Source organism: Xenopus laevis, chromosome 3L, assembly GCF_017654675.1.
Source record: "Xenopus laevis strain J_2021 chromosome 3L, Xenopus_laevis_v10.1, whole genome shotgun sequence".
Taxonomy (NCBI): Eukaryota; Metazoa; Chordata; class Amphibia; order Anura; family Pipidae; genus Xenopus; species Xenopus laevis.
The window spans coordinates 128246426-128266815 of record NC_054375.1 but is presented as its reverse complement, the minus strand read 5'-3'; the positions used below and the strand labels follow the sequence as shown (position 1 = coordinate 128266815).

At 39.9% G+C, this 20390-nt stretch overlaps 1 protein-coding gene across 1 annotated transcript in view; it reads right to left on the bottom strand.

Moving 5' to 3' along the window:
* Positions 1-14523, bottom strand: part of adam21.L (ADAM metallopeptidase domain 21 L homeolog) — a 28410-nt gene extending 13887 nt beyond the window's left edge. The window contains 8 exon segments of the mRNA NM_001085815.1: positions 447-518; positions 2865-2927; positions 7142-7307; positions 8189-8265; positions 9544-9622; positions 12202-12263; positions 13881-13963; positions 14401-14523. Coding sequence (NP_001079284.1) covers positions 447-518; positions 2865-2927; positions 7142-7307; positions 8189-8265; positions 9544-9622; positions 12202-12263; positions 13881-13963; positions 14401-14461 — 663 coding nt within the window. The 5' untranslated portion in view covers positions 14462-14523.
* Positions 14524-20390: the final 5867 nt, after the last annotated feature.

Here is a 20390-nt window from a genome sequence, read left to right as displayed (position 1 = left end):
AAAGAGACAGTACTTCGACTATCGAATGGTCGAATAGTCGAACGTTTTTTAGTTCGAATCGTTCGATTCGAAGTCGTAGTCGAAGTAGCCCATTCGATGGTCGAAGTAGCCAAAAAAAACATTCAAAGTTTTTTTTATTCTATTCCTTCACTCAAACTAAGTAAATGGGCCCCTTAATGTAATGGGGGTGGCCATCCCTTCAGTGAATTAAGCTTTCCTTGTCCTTTACATTTTATCTTAATAACAAACTGAGAATCTACCATAAAATTTGAATTTTTAGCCAGTTTGGCTGCTAATATGCTGGGCTAAACCAGGATGATCTGGCCATCAACTAGGGCCCATACACAACCTGCCAGCCCCATCTGCAGCTTTTATCTGCACTTGTATGTTCACCTTTGTGCCATTTTTCAAGTTCTGTTTTAAGCAGATTTAGAATGGATACTTACAGCATTTACACTATTTATTAAATCAAGCATGCTCTCCAATAGAAATGTTCGATTTTCATGATGGAATTCAAACTGGAAATACAGAAACAAGATATGAATGACTGATTTCATAATGCAACAAGGCCTTAAAGGGGAACTCCACATAACTTTAGCTTTTTGAAAAGTAAACATAATTTCGAGCAACTTTGCAATATACATCAATTAAAAAATATGCAGACTTTTCATGATTTTTAATGGTTTGGAACATTTCCCTAAGCCTAGCCCCCTGCTCTCCAGCTGATCTGTCTGACTACTTTGCTCAGCTGGCTGACTACTGTAACTTTGTATCAACAGCCATCTGTCCTCAGCCTGCATCCTCCAAACCCCACAATTCCCTGCACACGTGATTTCAATAAGGAACAGAACATCACAGTGCAATGCATTGTGGGTTATGTAGTTCCTGCATGCTGTCTGTAAGCTGTGGTTACAATTTGTAACATCAGTGTTTAGTCCCTCCTTCCCTGCCAGGATTTTAAATGATGCAGAAAGAGAAGAACTGTTAAACAGCTGGATTTCAGCATAGAAAATGGCATTTATTCATACTTTTTGAAGAAACAGGTAACAGTGATGTGTATATTAGGGGTTTCTGTGTTATGTGGGCATCTTTTTCAAATCTTGGTTTGGAACCAGGAGTTCCACTTTAACTGCAGAAGAAGAAAGGGGAATTATTGACCCAAAGGACTCAGAGTGCATTAAAGGGGCAGTATACCCCTTGTTCAATGAATGGAAAGAATAGAGCTTGTGCTTTCACAAGACATCTAGAATTTTTGTTAATTCTTGAGCTAAATATTTTAGGGCAAACAGTGAAAGTGAAGTTACTCCACACTTGGCCTTTGCGAGGTAACTAATACCACTGCATAATGTGCTCCTCCTTATTTGTAGGATGAAACAGTGAAAACAAAGGAAAAAGGGGTTGCTTACCTCACAAGGACCAATCATGTAGTAGTTTCAGGTTGTTCTGTTCAGCTCAAGAAATAACAAAACAACTACCATACACGACAAAAACCATAGTAAAACAACAAGTATGTTCGCCACAAGCCCGATTCATTGCACTCATGCTGAACAAGGGATACACTGGGGCTCATTTATCAACACTGGGCAAATGTGCCCATGGACAGTTACCTATTGCAACCAATCAGTGATTAGCTTTTTAAAGCTAGCTGCAAGTAGTACAATGAATGCAGCAATCTGATTAGTTGCCATGGGTTACTGCCCATGGGCAAATTTGCCCAGTGTTGATAAATGACCCCCACTGTCCCTTCAAAGCAATCAAGGGCCCCATTATAGGTGTACTAAGTATGCTGGGATACCAGAAGCTTAAGTGACTTGTCAAGGGTCACAAGGAGTTACCACAAAAAATCAAATCAATCTTTCTAGAATGAGATCTCACATCAAAGGCTGATCACCTCTAGGCCAACCTGAAAAGTCTATAAAAAGAAAAACTGCTAGATTTATGTTACAAAGGCGGCTATGTAATGTGTGTAGGTTAAACATAAAAAAAATTAACAAACATGGGGGCACATTTTCATCAGTGACTGATTCGCCACATACTGCACCACTTGACCAGGCGCAAATTCGTTACCACTACGCTAATTCACTAAGATGCGAAGTTGCGTCTCAGCTGCTGAACGCTGGTGAATTTTCGCTAGCACTCTTGCGCTTAGGTCACTTTGAATAGGTCAGGTACCTAAAAGTCGTATGGACGTCTTAATTAGTGATGTTGGTGCAAATGTTTTTTAAAACACATGTCCAATGAGCCATAATAAAGACAGAAGTGATCCTCTTATGTCCTAGACATGAGCCCACCCTTAAACAAATGTGGCATGCCCATCAAATTAGTTAAAGGAGAACTAAACCCCTTTGCTTATAAAAACTCCTACCTTCCATAGTCCCCCCTCCCTGCTCCTCCCGCACAGGTGTTAACACATAAAAACCTTAATAGTTTGGACTTTTGAAGGCAATCCCGCTTTAAAAAAGAAAATTCACCAGCGTTTTTGACAACTTTAATTCATACAGGATATGATGTAACTGACATAAGATTGAGGAGGATGTTGCTTTGTTTTATCAGTTCGCCTGGTCTGAGGTGGCGAAGTAAATTCTATCATCTTAGTGAATTTGCGGAGTAACGACCGAATGCTAGCGACGGTCTCTTTCAATATTGAATTGTCCTCTACGCCTATTAGTGAATTGGCAATGTCCCTGCGGATGGGATTTCTGGCTAATTGTCGCTAGCATCGGCCACTACGCCCTTTAGTAAATCTGCCCCTTGGTGTTTTTAGTTAAAATGTACACATATGGTTTTGGATATGAATGAATATCTGTGTTAAATCTAAAAGGTAAAATACTGCTGGATTTTATTGTACATTTATGCAAAATTACCTGCTGTTGAGTAGCAACCATGAATACTTCCACATATGCTGTTTTATTGCGAACACATAATCCCTGCAAAAATATATAGTAAGTGAAAAGCATTGGGGAAAAATACAAGCATTTGTGTAAGCTTATAATCAATAGCCCACTCTTCTCATGTAATAGGTTACCATGCGTCCTCTATAAATGCAAACAGAATGTATTTACTCATTTATTCATCTACAAACATATCAGAATAGAGTGAATGGCAGTAATTCCATGGCTAGTTGAAGGTAACAGTGCCACACTGTACACAATAACTCCTTGGTGGAATGAGGAAAATACTAAGGGTAGAAAGGTTAGAAGCTGCAGCTAGTTATTGCACAATGGAACTAGAAATGACTGCACTGACACATGGACTGTATGGCTGTTGTATCTGGAATCTGATGCCTGTACACTTTCTATAGACAGTGGGTGAAGAGCTATATTAAAGAGGCATTTCACCTTTAAGTTAACATTTAGTATGTTATAGAATGGACAATTCTAAGCAACTTTTCAAATGACCATCATTCTTTATTTTTTGTAGTTTTTAAAATTATTTGCCTTCTTCTTCTGACTCTTTCCAGCTTTCAAATAGGGGTCACTGACCCCATCTAAAAAAACAAATGCTCTGTAAGGCTACACGTTTATTATTATTGCTACTTTCTACTACTCAGCTTTCTATTCAGGCCCTCTCCTATTCATTTCACAGTCTCTTATTCAAATCAGTGCATGGTTGCTAGGGTAATTTGGCCCCTAGCAACCAGATTGCTGAAATTGCAAACTGGAGAGCTGCTAAATAAAAAGCTAACTAACTCAAAAACTGCAATTATTAAAAAAAATGAAAACCAATTGTAAATTGTATCCAAATGTCCATTTCTACATGATACCCTCCTCCCCCCCAGCATAGCTCCCACCCCGGGGAAATACCCCTAACTTTATACTTACTGTTTTCTCCTGCACATTCTAACACACTCTACAGAGACATTTTTCTTCTCCTTACACAGACTTTGCTGAATACAGGGGCAGCACCAGGTGCAGGAATACTTGCATCCTAGAGTGTTTGCCTCCCATGCAGGACTCCCACCGGGCGCATCTACATAGCCCGTAACAGACAAATGTACCCCTCAGACAGGCCTGCACCGGGTCTGACCAGTGGAGGAGGAGGGGAGAGTCACCTCCGTATTGATGGCCACAGAGCAGGTATGAGGAACAATCCTATTCAGGGTTGGCCTTCTCTCCCCCCCCCTCTACATTTGCCACTCTTATTTTGTTTGTGGTTGGGTATTTTGGTTCTGTATGTATTTATTGTAATGTTAGTGTAAATTATGTTCATATTTTGTTGTAAAGTTTTCAATAAAAAAACATAAAAACTATATCAGCCAATTCACCCCACTCCCTACTGCTATCTTCGTGACTCGCGCTTCCTCCGGGGTGAAGACTGGGAGGAGAGAGCATGGGAAGACTACCCGGCTGCTTTGAGCTCTCGCTGGGTTGGCCAGGCAGAGGGTTCGGCTCTCTGCAACCAGCGCAAGATGGAGGAGGTCCCGGCAGTGAGGCGCAGCTTCAGCCTCGGAGGAGATAGATTATAAGGGGAGTCACGGAGTGCCATCTTGACTAAGGGCAATTATGTCAGGTGCAGGCATCATTTTGGAGACGCGGCAGCAGGAAAACTTGCTACCCGCCTCTCAATTCCCAGTACAGTGCCATTTTGTTAGCCTGCATAGGACGGGCCACAAACAAGAGACGGTCCGGTTCCCCTCTCGCAGTGGCCAAGTCTCCAGGGGGCAGCAGCCATTGCTAAGGGCTGGAGGAACAATCCTATTCACCCCACGCACCGTTACTCTCCACAGGGTGCCTTTTGCACTATGGCAGAAAAAGCCCCAACAGCGTCATAGGTCACGTATTTTGCCTGTACTAAATGTCAGACAAAGTCCACTGGGGGCCAGAGCGACCACTGTGCAGAACCTGCGCAGGAGGAAAGAGGACAGCCTCTAGTCAGGGCACTAACCCTAAACACATCCCCCCTCAAGCTTTGAACACAGAACAGCAGGGCACCTCTCAAGATGCAGATGGAAATGCCTCTTTGGACTATTAAGCTTTTCCAGTCCCTAGCATCCCTACAGGGACTGCACGCAATAGCTGGTGAGCTGGGTAAGGTTCTATCCAAACTCAGTCACAGACCTAGTACAAAGCGCAAGAGGGCCGGCAGTCCCAAGGCCATCGGCTAGAGCTATTCAAGCCTGGGCTGAAGCCCTACTTATGGATATTCAAGATGGCGTCCCTAGATCTGACCTCATCTCATCTGTTTTACTCATAGTGGATGCCTCAGAATACCTATGTGATGCTACATTAGATGCCTCTCAGACCGCGGACCTCAGCTCTGTCAATAGCAGCTAGATGAACCCTGTGGCTTAAGAGTTGGGCAGCAGACCTCAGCTCTAAAAAGTCACTCACTTCACTACCATTTAAGGGACAATGGTTGTTCGGAGAGGAACTAGAGAAAATAATTTCTCAGGCGACTGGGGGAAGAGCACATTCCTCCGACAATCTAAAAGTAGGCTGTCTACATCTTCCAGACAAAGGAGATTTTTCAGAGGACAAATCTGAGAAGCGGTTCACCTCAGCGGTCCCATTTTCTTTCCAAACCGAGTGAAAAAGTTGTGGGCTACTGCCTGATGGGTCACTCCCTCCGGAATCAAGGGAACAGATAGGAGCAAATTACTACGATTCCGGGAGGTGTGGATCCAACGCTCTTTGGACGCCTGGGTCAACGAAATAGTCTCAGAAGGCTATCACATTGATTTTTTATCCATTCCCCCCAACAAATTCATCATTTTCAGAGTCCCTTCCAGCATTACCAAAGCACAGGCCTTAGTTGACTGCATCACCAGAATGGAGGAGTCAGGAGTAATATTACCAGTCCCCTCGCAGTAGAGATTCTCTGGATTTAACTCAAATCTTTTCATAGTTCTGAAGAAGGAAGGCCCATTCAGGCCATTGCTAGACCTAAAATCCTGAACAAATTTGTCAGGACTGCTCGTTTCAAGATGGAAACACTACACTCTATGATCAGAGGAATGGAATCGGGACAGCTATTGATGTCACTGGACATAAAGGATGCATTCAATTAAATCTCAAACTCAGCTCTCTAAAGGTCCAGATATGAGCATTATTGGTACTTTTCCAGTCACGACTGGCGTTGGATGATTTCATTCGAACATTCCTTCAGGGAGTCATACATAAACGCCTTCCATTTAGCTCACTGGTTCGAGGATGGGACCCAAACCTAGTACTCAATGCTGTACTTGAGCCCTCCTTTGAGCCTATGGTATCAATTTCTGTCTCAATACTTACCAAAAAGATGGTATTTTTAGTGGCAATCCCATCAGTCAGAAGAGTTTCCGAGCTAAGTGCATTGTCAAGTGATTCTCCGTTCCTTATTTTACACAAGGACAAAGCCATCCTAAACACCATACTGTCATTTCTACCTAAGGTGGTGTCGTAGTTCCATGTGCATCAGGAAATTATAGTTCCATCCTTATGCCCGGATCCAAAGCACAAAAAAGAACGTAAGTTTCACAAGCTGGACATAGTTAGAGCACTCCGCTGCTACGTAGATCGGTCAAGGTCTTACCAACACTCAAAATCCTTGTTCATATTGCCCTCTAGACCTCAAAGAGGTCAAGCAGCTTCCAAGGCAACCATTGCCAGATGAATTAGGGAAACAATATGACAAACCTACCTATCCAAGGGAAAGATGCCGCCAGTTTTCTGCCAACCTGACTAACATCCATTGGGTGCAATGTTCAGGGCCCACCTGTGAGCGTTATTGCCAAAAGCCCAAATGATAGAATGTGTCCAAACAGTGTATTTGGTAAAAATACACGTATCTGCTCATTTCGGGAACAATGGACCTTAAATTGCTATGCTCAGTTTTGTAAAGTGTAGGGCAGTTCTTTGCTCTTTCTCTATTCATATTTGCAGCCTATACAGATATTATGTTTTGGTGCTTGGGTGTTGCCAGAATTTACACATACTTCAGACAAGCAGAAAGCATTAGGAGAAACCCCCCAAAAAATAAAATATTTGGCATGATGCTAAGATGAACAAATTGAAAAAGTGAGGTCAAGCTCTGTAAACTGTAAGCCGGAACTATGGGCAATAAACAGGAAAATGCTTAACTATAATAAAGACAGTATGACTGAGATTTTTACAGCAGGAAAATAAATGGTATACAGTAAATCTACTAATTAACTAATTGGTACCTGCTCTATGGCTGAGCTTTCTGTAGAACGAAGATAGATTGATGTGTCCAGTAAACAATCTATAGTTGTTTTAAACTGTTCCATGCTATAAGCAATGTGCTCAAAATGGTGCAATGGTTCACTTGGCTCAATTGCATATATAAACTCATCTGTATGCATGATGCCCCTAATTGGACAGAGAGAAATATCATTAAGAACAAATTAGATCAGGGCTGTCCAACTGGTGGCGGCCCGCGACCCCCCCCTTCTGTGGCCCCCCCAAATGTCTTCTTACAATATGTAAAATTTAAAAGGTATCACTACATAGATTAACTGGCCCCTGCATTGTTTAAACCTCAGACTCTAATCCTCTATATTGTTCACACCTGTGACCCCCCTGCATTGTTCACACTTTTGACACCTCTATTGTTCACACCCTAAAGCCCTGTACTGTTCACACTTGAGACCCAGACTGTAACTGCCCTCATTATTCACCTGTTCACATCTTATTCGAAATGCTAATGGGGGAATGATAGCTTTCCCTGTCTCCTGCTCTGTTCTGCCTTCCCTCCCTGTGTGTGCCATTCTCTGCTTGCCCAGTGCTGCTTTTGTCACAGGGGAGGATGTGGCATACGTATTTAAGGTTATGTTTTTAACATAACTTAAATTTTTCACATATGAGTGATGATCCCTGTAGTGAGCACCAACCATTTGGTTTTCTGGTGTGCTACCACCGTTAATGTGGATATGATCTTAAAAGTTCTTGTGGTAATATGGGTGTGGTTTACAGTGGGTGTGGTTTAAAAGGGGGAGTGGCCAACACTGACTTCCATTATCGGCTCTCCACCACATAGGCCAGTAAAATTTTGGCCCTCGGTACCACAGAAGTTGGACAGCACTGACATAGAAGATTAAAAAGCAAGATTGGATGAATAGCCTACAACAAGGTATGTCATCATTATTTATAAAGCCAAGTAATTCCAGTCTGGAGTAACCAAAGTCATGAAATGCTCATGGAAACATTCAGGACCTTGTTTAGAAACAAGAAAGAGAAATGTAAAGACAAACCTAAGTCCAGAACATGTGTTCATGGCCACTACTGAGTTTGGGTATCCTTGTACATATCCTTGGTAGTAGCAATGTGTCTAAAGGGCAAAACACATATTATTATAATTTTGTTCCTAATAAAATACATAGATATATTCTCCAATATAATCTGTTAATAGATGCCTAATTTGAAACCCCCTCATTGTACAGACTATTTTTCTGGTTTATTTAAGCAGTGGGATGGAATGGTGGGCAGTCACAAATCATGTGAAAAAAAGTGGGCAAGATTTCAGGTGGATCAAATGGGTTTCTGGCCATGATCAAGGTTGATCCCAGTTTTCGAATTTTGTTTGGATACATTAAAGGACACAATATTTTACACGCCACTCAAAAATTTCTCCTATGTTTTAACCTATCCTAATGCCTTTCATGGGTTACACAGAGGTCTGAGATGGTATAAAATAACACTTATCTTACACCGCTTATAACTGTCATACATTCTGCCTGCTGACATAAAGGTGGTTTGGGTGCAAAACATTGTACTTTGCCCTTGCAGAATGTTGGCCTCCTGCCCTGATTTCTTTTATTATCTTTATAATTTATAAACTTTGCCATCAAAATTCAAGTGGTCAGCTTGGCAAATAAATACATGTAATATGATAAAAAATATAATTCATTTTAGAAACCAGTCACAAAGGATGTCCTTAAATTTTGAAGAATTAACATTTTTCTTAAATGAAAATTTGTATTAAGATTACAAGTCAGAAATGGCACAACAGTGACTTCATGTGGAGAAAATTAAAACTGCAGAAAAGCCTGTGAATAAATGGTAATGTTCAAAAGTAAATACCAATGTGTAGAGTTCTTATAAATACAGACCATAAAGCAGTGCTATACATTGTTTTACATATAGTGGATCAATTATTTCTGCCTGTGGTTATAACTAGTATAGGTCAATGTAAAAACAACTGGACTTGCTGAGTAATCAATGAAGACGTTTCACTACTCATCCGAGCAGCTTCTTCAGTTCAACTGACTGGTGTGGGAAGTTCTCGGCATATAAACTCTTCCACTAATCCAATCACAATGGCACATTGTAACTCTTCAAAGAGGTGACATTTGAAGAAACTCACAGAGGTGTTGATTCTGTGTAGTTGGGATAGGATTATCCAATGTGTCATGCAACTCCTAGATACTAGATGCAACTCCTAGGTAACAAGCATGCCTGTGGTTGGTTTCACAATGGTTTTCTAAATCTGATCTTAAGTTTTAGAACATGTTGAAAACTTCTCAACAAAAATAAAACGAGCTGTAAATCTTTGGGCAGCCAAAATCCTACAATCCTTCCATAATGCAGCAACAGGGTAAGTACTTACTAGAATGTGGGGCTCGTCAAAATACAAGGAGTATGTCTTGCTGTAGGAAAAAACTTTAAAGTCTGTGGTAACAAGCATCCTAAAGAGATAAAAAGTAGCAAACATAAATGGAAACCCACCAAGATACCCCCGTGTCTTTTCATTTTCTCGATCTGTTTGTCACTTTATGAACTGCTCTCCCCTGCTACCCCCTTTTCTCATAACCCGCTCCAGTACATAGTAAGCCAGGTTGTAAAAAAGACACACATCCATCAAGTTCAAATTTTTATGTCAATATAAAGCTTGCTGGTTGATCCAGAGGAAAGCAAAAAAACGCACTGATGCCTATCCAATTTGCATGTAAAGGGGGAAAAATTCCTTCATGACTCCAACCAGTCCCTGGATCAAGTCTAACTTCTCAATTGCATACAATGAAGAAAATAAAAGATTTTTTTTGTATCCGTTATAACCACATTATCTCCAGAATTTAATGGAACCTGCATCTTTTACCATATTATACCTTTAAAAAATTTGGGTTAGTCTTGGCCTCTGCCTCAATCTGCTCCTCGTTTTCTATCTTTGCCTTCGGTATTGCTGCTTTACAACATTTGTTATAGTGTTTATATTAAACACAGCTTTTGTCCCCTCTGACTTGTAGTTTTTAAATGCCTTCCTCTTATTTACTATTAACGTCTTTACTACTGAATTGAGTCACCATAGGGTGGTCCGTACTGCGTAAGCATTATTTATTCTTTGGATCTTTCTGCTAAAGCTCTCTTACTCTCTTCATTAGCTTTCTCCAAAATGTAAAGCACATACTGGTTTTGTGTCAGGTACAACTAACTGTGTGACTTCTTGCATGTATATTATGGGACTGGTTTAAACCAAATCACTAGAAAACACACAATGAATTTATTATAAGAGTAATGCAAAACCTTAAAGGGATCCTGTCATCGGAAAACATGTTTTTTTCAAAACGCATCAGTTAATAGTGCTACTCCAGCAGAATTCTGCACAGAAATCCATTTCTCAAAAGAGAAAACAGATTTTTTTTATATTCAATTTTGAAATCTGACACGGGGCTAGACATTTGTCAATTTCCCAGCTGCCCCTGGTCATGTGACTTTTCCTGCACTTTAGGAGAGAAATGCTTTCTGGCAGGCTGCTGTTTTTCTTTCTCAATGTAACTGAATGTGTCTCAGTGGGACATGGGTATTTACTATTGAGTGTTGTTCTTAGATCTACCAGGCAGCTGTTATCTTGTTAGGGAGCTGTTATCTGGTTACCTTCCCATTGTTCTTTTGTTTGGCTGCTGGGGGAGAAAGGGAGGGGTGATATCACTCCAACTTGCAGTACAGCAGTAAAGAGTGACTGAAGTTTATCAGAGCACAAGTCACATGACTTGGGGCAGCTGGGAAATTGACAAAATGTCTAGCCCCATGTCAGATTTCAAAATTGAATATAAAAAAATCTGTTTGCTCTTTTGAGAAATGGATTTTAGTGCTGAATTCTGCTGGAGCAGCACTATTAACTGATTCATTTTGAAATTTTTTTTTTTTCCCATGACAGTATCCCTTTAAGGCTACAGCCACACACAGCTGATTTGTGCAGAGAGATGTGATATGGTGGGGGAATACCAAGAAATAATGGAATCAGGAAAACAACAACTTAATGTACAAATGAATCAGATAAGGGGCTTTCCTCTGATAACTGTTTCTGCTCAGATTAGGAGTAGCATGCTTATAGCTATTATGTAATAAAAACTTACCCTGGTGGCCTAGTGGTGCGGCGGGGACACCCGCCTCGCCGATCCTCTTCTCCCGAACTTCCAGGTTCCTAGGGCTTTTTTAAAGGCGCAGTCGCACTGGCGTAATGACGCCAATGCGCAATGGCGAGAAAATTTGAAAGTATAAATAGCTTGTTAAAGCTACAGGACTTTGCCCGTGATAGGTTTATCCTGTGGTGCTTTTTAGCTTTGAGCTATCTGTTCTGATCCTGTTTTGATTCTGATTGATTCCTGTTGTGACCCCTGCCTGGCTATTCGACTATCCTGACTTCTGAAAACCTGACCCTTGCCTGATATCCAACTTTGATTCTGCTTAACCCCTCTGATTGACTTCCTGGTTTGACCCTTGCCTGTCTGATTACGTTTACTCTCTGCCTGCCTCGACCTGGCCTGATCTGACTACGGTTCTAACGCCTTGTACCACAACCTTCTGCCCAAAGACTTTTGCTTACAGTTGTGCCCCTTTGTTTGTCCAGAACCCCTCGCCTTGCACCTCTCGTTATAAGACCTGGCGGCATCTGAGTAGCTGAGGGCTCCTCCCGAGGCCAAAGGCGGCTGCTACAGGCAGAAGCACGAGCCAAGACCAGGGTGCTTGGCATCGGTTCTGGGTTTAGGGTGCCAACCGTTACATATTAATGTATTAAATTCTGGAATTAAACTTTTTTTCTTTCACATATATCACCTTTCCTGATCTATGCCAGCCAAATTCAGCACCCAAGAAAGATTTGTTATTTCTGTGCTCCATTTAACAATTAGCCCTAGAGCCTTTTCTGCAATTAGATATTGAAATCATGCAGCTATTGTACAGTTGAAATCTGAATTATTGGCAAATAGGGCTGCAAAAGAAAAGATGGTGGCTGTACATAGGCAAAATATTTCTCACGGATACTTACGGATTGTGGACTAAGTGAATAATATAGTCTTTGCTGTCAATCATAATGGCATAAGTGAGCTCCTAAACACCAGAAAATAAAGAAATGTAGTAACAACAGGAGTTAAAAGTGCAACAAATTAGTTACCCTAAAAATATATTTGAAGGTGCCACTCCACACTAGAATATCATAGTTGTGCAAGTATGTTTGTAATCTGATGCACTGAACAATACAGAACAGTTTATTGAAATACTTCAGTCCACTCAAGGTGTGGGAAGAGAAGGCAGCTAATCAAGTAACCTTTCCCAGTTAAACCTGTATTATGAACTCCTCCTTACATGTAAACTTAAGACACAAGAAACAAATTCATTAAAACACAGTTTATAGTATTATTTAATCTGTATTGGGCTTTACAGAAATCATTAATCGTTCACATACATTAGGGTAAGTTTTATCAGGAGCCAATTAAACTGCCTGTATGTTTTTGGAGTGTGGGAGAAAACTTGCGCTGACACAGGGGGAACATACAATACATATTCTTCCTGATGTTATATTGTGAACACATTGTTTTTACATTTAAAGTTTATGTCTGAGTCATAATTGGCATTTTAATTGCCGTTTATCTTCCTGTGTAAGAACTAAACCCATTGTGTTCTGTTATCTGGATGTGTGTGTGTGCCCTGTAGACCTATTTCAACTATTGTGACTTGGCAAGTTACAGGCCAAATTGTACACGGGACCCTCCGAGCTTGTGAAGTTGGTAACCCAGCCTCTTACAGAGTGTCGCCCCTAGTGGTGGTGCTCCCTCCCCTTGCAGTGATGTCAAAGAGATGAGTGTGTGGGGCTCAGGTATATACAGTAAGTGACAGCAGGTAGGGTCTGGTCAGGGTTGCCAGGTTGGCTACTTTTTAAAATTAGTGGCGGGTTTTAAAAGTCCAAATCCAACAATGTATGGAATTTGGCTAGTTTCGGAAGTTGCTGCGGGTTTGGACTTTCAAACCCACCCAAATCCACAGCCCAGCTTGGCTGCTCTTATTATCTGTGACTTTTGCAGCCCTCCCCTCCGTACTCCAGCTTCTACTCGGCTTCAAGCAGCAGCCGGTGAGGGGGGGGGGGTGGAGTTTCAGATGGGCTCTTGCCTTTCCTGGTTTGCCAGGCTAAAGAAGGGGCTGACAGTAGAAGAGCTGAGCTGATAGTAGTGCTGCTGCCTTCTCCTCCTTTTCTCCCCAGCACCATCTGCTGCAGGTCAGCTTTTAGCTCTCCTTCTTCTTTCTACCAGTCATTCTCTGTTGTCTCATTTCCCTCACCTCCTACAGCTCCTTCTTTCCTACACCCTACCTTCCTGGAGCCCCCAAGGACTAGATCCAGATCTATGTGTGGGTCTGGATTCATGAACCAACACCACCAGCTGCTCCATGTCATGCCAGGAGCAGCTCACTTTCCCCAGTGTACAGCCCAATTTGTATATGTACAAACTGGGCTATTTGTGGGCTACTTTTAAAATGTTTTTTGGCTACTTTTTGCTATTTTTTTAAGTCTTTGGCTGGTTTTTAAATGTAAACCTGTCAACCCTGGGTCTGTTCCTTGTTTGGAGGTGCAGGTTGTCAAACTGTGCATCACTACTGTACTTCTTTTCACAACTCTTATTACAAAGTGCCAAATGCATAAGAGACTGTGCTTATATTTAAAGGCACACTCACTCTGGTTTTATTCACTGTCCTGTCCTCTATGAACAGCGGTGTTACAATTTCATAGGAGTCCAGCCAGTCTGTCACATTCAGATCTAGAAATAAATACAGAAGAATGGCTCAGTGTGTTGCTTTACAGGGGTCGTTCACCTTTACATTAACTTTCAACAAGATGTAGAGAGGAATATTCTGAGACGATTTGCAATTGGTTTTCATTTTTTACTATTCGTGGTTTTTGAGTTATTTAGTTTTTTATTCAGCAGCTCTTCAGTTGGCAATTTTGGCAATCCAGTTGCTAGGGTCCACATTACCCTAGCAACCATGCATTGATTGAAATAAGAGATCATGGGATATGAATGTAAGAGTCTAAACAGAAAGAGGAGTAAAAAAAAAAGTAACAATGACAGAGCATTTATCTCTTAGAAAGTCAGCTGTTTTGTGCCTGGTGGTCCAAGACAAAATGACACAAGGCGTCTATAGATTTAGGAAAAGAAATACACAATAAATACACAGCCCATCCTTCCCCACTCACTAAAGCTCAGAGCCACAACAACAACATGGCACATAATGAAGGGAAGCCGGAAGCCCATCATTGCGCAGCACTAGTTACACAGGAGTCTTTCCTATCTCCTGGGCAACATACGCAGGTAGGTCTATCCAATCGCTGCACACTGCGGTCACGTGACCAGGCCGCGGAGCAATCACTGGCGGGTAGAGGCGCGTTAGTCCAATGGGAGAGCGAGGCTGATTCGCTAGTGTCATTGCTCTGCTGCGCACATAGGAAGCCTTGGTATTCTCCCATTCTCAATAGCCCGCTGTTACTCATTTACAGAAGCGTCTTATTATATTTAATTTTGTTGGACATCCTAAAGATTTTTAAAACTGACCAATGGGGCAACTTAATTCCAGTCGTCCAATGAGCGATAGGCACAGATAACCTGTAATGGTATCTATTAAGGGGTTTGGTTCTGCCACGCCTACCCCAGACCCCGCCCACACCACAGTTAAAAGACCACAGACATCAGCGCTAAAAAGGTAACCCCCCCACACACAAGTTATAAAAAGCTATTGATGGTCAGGGCCCCGATAAAATAAAAAAACTGTGGTGCCAGGGCTCCCGATAAAAGTTTTTTTTTAAAAAAAATTGGTGGTCAGGGCCCCCCGACAAGTAAAAAAAAAAATTGGCACCAGGGCCCCCCTTACCAGTTAAAAAAAATAGGGCCCCCAGAGAATATGTTTTTTAAAAAAACATTGGCGCCAGTGCCCCCCTTACACGTTAAAAAAAATAAAAACCCACATGGGTGTTCAGTAGAATTGAACTTGTGGCTTCAGGACTTCAACTTGGCCTCCTTCCGTGACTTTGGGTCTTTTCGCCGCTTCGGGACTACGCTCTTCGGGATTTCAGGAGAGGCAAGGCGGCACGGCTTCGGTGCTGTCAAGGGGGCCGGGCTATTTCGAAAAGTGCAGCACAGCCGGGCCCCCCTTCAGGCCCGGTACAACAGTACCCCCTGATGGTGGCCCTGGTCCTGATGAAGAAAATTTGACTGAATAAAAGGGAGGGGACGGGGGCGACGAACGGCACATTCCTAAGGGCGCCACAATAGCCACAATAGGCAAGTACCTTTAATGAATGGCATATATTTGTGCAACAACTGCAGCAAGTCCACACCTGATAGATGTGCTTTGACACCTACTGAGTTGTACTGCCTATGGTAGGTAGTCCTGCAGAGTGCTATTATTCCTTCTACTGACTGTTGTCCTGCTCCTGACCATTTCTTCTACACTGTCTGCCCTTCCTTCTTGCCCAAACATAGACTTTGATCCTTTAACCCCTTTTTCCCTGCCGTGCACTGTTGCCAATACTTCTACTAGTCATGCCCCTACCCCAGTTCCTGATTCCATCTTTTTGGACATTTCAACCTTTGGGCCAGCACCCTCTTAGAGGCCTGTCATCTATGGGAAGGGTGAGGCATTATGCTCAACTTTAGAATCAAATGTCCAGTGTCAAACCTTGCCCTAGAATAATAAATATGTTCATGTTTAGATATAGCAGGCTTTTGGCTCAACTCAGAGTCAGGGTTAACTGAATACAGGAAGTGAATATACTGTAAAATGCATAGACTTATGCCCAGATTTATCAAGGGTCGAAGTGAAAATTCGAATTTTAGAATTTTTTTTATGGTTAAAACTGTAATGGGATCAGTTATCCGGAAACCTGTTTTCCAGAAAGCTCAGAATTACATCAAGGCCATCTCCCTTATTTTATCCAAGTAATCCAATTTTTTGAAAATTATTTTCTTTTTTCTCTGTAATAATAAAACAGTACATTGTACTTGATCCCAACTAAGATATAATTAATCCTTATTGGAAGCAGAACCAGCCTATTGGGTTTATTTCATGTTTACATGATTTTCTAGTAGACTTGTTCACCTTTGAGTTTACTGTTAGTACGATGTAGAGAGGGATATTCTGAGAGAATTAGCAATTGTTTTTCATTTTTTATTATTTGTGGTTTTTGAGTTATTTAGCTTTTTATCCAGCAGCTCTCCAGTTTGCAACATCTGCAGTCTGGTTGCTAGGGCCCAAATTACCTTATCAACCATGCAATGATTTGAATAAGAGACTGAAATACGAATAGGAGAGGGACTGAATAGAAAGATAAGTAATAAAACGTACCAATAACAATAAATGTGTAGACTTACGGAGCATTTGTTTTTTAGATGGGGTCAGTGACCCCCTTTTAAAAGCTGGAAAGAGTCAGAAGAAGAAATCAAATAATTAAATAACTATAAAAAGGGAAATAATGAAGACCAATTGAAAAGTTGCCTAGAATTGGCCATTCTATATTATACCAAAAGATTTTTTGTGATTTTTGCATTTGGAGTTTAGTAAATATAGTAATGTAGTAAATGTAGAAATACAGCGACATTCGGGTAGCTTTAAACAGAAATCCGTCTGTTTTACTCACAACGGAGCTTTCAAGGCAGAAATAACTTAGAAGTAACATTGTGTAAGAAAAGCAACAGTAACTCACAGATTTTATTTATTAGCCAGAACAGCTTAGTGTACTGACAGACAGGCCTTGCTGGTTTTGTAGTCCCACTTAGGGTAGTTAGTCCATAGCTCAGTTTATATGGTCTTGATCTTCTACAGAGTTTTCCCATACAAACCTCCCCTTGTTTCAGAATTCCTCACTGCCTCTCAGTCTCCCAGACTCCATGCTTACCCTGGGCAGAGCTTCCCTAGATTGTGATATCACTCACCACACCAGTATTCAGTATATTACATGCTGATTCCACAGCCTTTATTATTGTTCTCATGTACAGGGTCTCATAGAGCATACTGGGAGAAATGTCCACGTTACCCTAGCAACCATGAATTGATTGGAATATGTATAGGAGAGGCCCTGAATAGAAATATGAGTAATTAAAAGTAATGATAACAATAAATGTGTAGCCTTAAAGATCATTTGTTTTTGTTTTTTTAGATGGGGTCACAGACCCCATTTGAAATCTGGAAAGAGTCAGAAGTAGAAGGCAAATAATTTTTTAAAAAAATGAAGACCAATTGAAAAGTTGCTTAGAATTGGCCTTTCGAAAACCTACCATAAGTGAACCACCCTTTAATACTTCACTATATATCAGTGCACATTGCAGCTAAGTGTTAAGTATAAACCTATAGAAGTTTAGTTATTTGTGAATGGTTTATGACTTCAGTGTGTGCCAATGCTGGACCATCAGTGCTAAGATAAACACCAGGGAGTAACACCATCACATCACCTACAATGACTCTTCATTAAGTTATCCTGCCCGGTTTTCAATTTCTTTCCCCCATTTTCAGACAAAGAAAGTCATCAAACCTCATTTCCTGGGGCATCATGACAGCGTTGTGCTGGTGCATCGGTAAATCATGAAGCAATTTCAGATATAATGGTGGTTATATTCAAATGAGATACACAGAACTACACTGAATAGTTTATTCATTCTCTTATTAAGATTCTGACAAACTACTGGATAGGTGCACTCAACAATGGAAATGCCTAGGTGCTGGAACATATACCAATAGAGCAAAGAAATCCGCACTCATAGGTCTTTTGTGATGAAAAAAATGGGTTTATTCAACATTTCGGCTCTTAGACTCGAGCCGTCACCATTCAGAGATTGACACATTAGTAAAAGCATGAACCAAGTATTTCTTTTAACTAATCTGTGTATAATTTGATACAAAGTTTACTTGCTATATCAACAATGCAAGCTGTTTTCATTATCTATTTTGTTGAAGATAACACTGTTACAATGTATCTTGTTTTTAACTTGCTTTTACTTTGTACTGATATTGTGTAGAACATGAAAAGGATTTTAGTATAGCATAAAGATTTTAGTGTTGCAACAAGAATGTCATTTGAGTAGTTCAGCAACAGACTTGGCTCAGATGCTAATCAAGTGATACCACTACAGCTGTTGTTTTTCCTGCCAGTTAGTAGTTATAAGTCATGTACATTGATAGATTCAGCACTTTGAGAAAGGCCCTGGACAGGGCCGAAACGTTAGTCCTATGCTGTGTTATTTTCAATAAAACCTTTTTCATAGAGTGCTGATCTTCTTTGGATGGATGGAGATATTATATTCATCATGCCCCCAGGCAAACAAACACTTTATTTGAGAGTGCTGGCTCTTTGCTGGCTGGATATATATATATATATATATATATATATATATATATATATATATATATATATATATATATATATATATATATATATATATATATATATATATATATATAATATAATATATTAGTATTTGTTTTGAATGTCTCTATGTGAGACCAAAACATTGAGTAATACACCTTTCTTTTTGTGCATTTAAATTTTTTGTTTGCCAAATCTTTAAATCCTAGGAGTGCTGTCCTTGGTCCTGTGTATTTTTTTGTACTAGCACCAAGGTTTTGCTGCTACACTGAGGGGTTTATTCACTAAATCTTGAATTAATCTGGTTGGCCTTTTTGGGGCAAAAACTCAAATTTTTCGTGGAAATTTTTTTTCGAAATGTATTATACCCTGATGCTGCAAAAAGCCCAAATCTGAAAATCTGCCATCTCAGACCTGTCAAGCTCCTGTAAATGGGAGAGGCACCAATCTAAATGTGAAGTTATCAAGGTCTGGAATGGGTTTAGCCCGAAAATCCAAAATATTCTGGGATTTCGGGCAAAAACCTGAAAAATCAAGCAATTCAGGAAAAAAGTCAGAAAAAAAACGGATGATTCCGGTTTTCACTTGATTTAATTAGGTTTTTTTTCCTGATCTGATTAATTTGATTTTTTAATCAAATTAATAAGGTCAAATTGGCATGGGCGTTTGGTTGTAGCTTTTTTATTAAAATAATGAGTTTAGTAAATAACCTCCATAGCGTGCACTCTTTGGATTATTTTATATATATATATGTATATATATATATATATATATATATATATATATATATATATATATATATATATATATAGAGACAAATACAAGAGTCCTCTGCACTCAACCCATTATCAATATATTTAAGACAGAGACATTTTGTGCATACTGCTACTGAAAAATGCCTTACCCTTTAAACAAAACAGGGATTGTTTGTTATATATATTGCATATATATATATATATATATTGCATATATATATATATATATATATATATATATATATATATATATGCATATATATATATATATATATACATATATATATATATATATATACATATATATATATATATACATATATACATATATATATATATATACATATATATATATATACATATATATATATATACATATATATATATATATATATATATATATATATATATATATATATATATATATATATATATATATATATGTAAGAATCCACATGTAAGAATCCAAGCTGTCCCAGGAACTTGAAATTCAAGCAGTGTTTTTAACTTATGGTGTGGTGACAGCCTTCTTTTATGAGAAAATTGAAGTCGTCTGCAGCAAATTTACAGGTAAATTTGCTATAATAAAGCTGTAGAAAGTGATCTAGTTGCAATGTGGATATAAAAAGCACCCTTTTTCATTGTATCTATTTACAACTGTTGTGCATTTTGGTATGATTACCTTTTGCTCCAGTAAAAAGCAGTGAATCATCTGGCTCCGTATATACATTAGGAATATTCCTGCAAGGGAAAGCAGAATAAGATAATATTACAGACAGTATTTCTTTTTAACTGTGCATATAATTCCAGGCATGCCCTGCTGCTTCTGTCCCCATCTTCTGCCAATCAATCATGATTTTGAAACACTCGTGTGGTACAAACAGCAACTTACACAGGACTGATATAAAGAGCATTATTTATGAGAACTGCTCAAATGCAGATGCTGGTTTCAATCCCAAAAATCACTCGCAATGAATCACCCAGTTGTGACTTTTCACTTGGTATTACCCAGTGTAGTCTTGCTGCTGCCTTAGGGCTGGACTCCACGGACGATTCCGCCGTGATCTGACGCGCTGC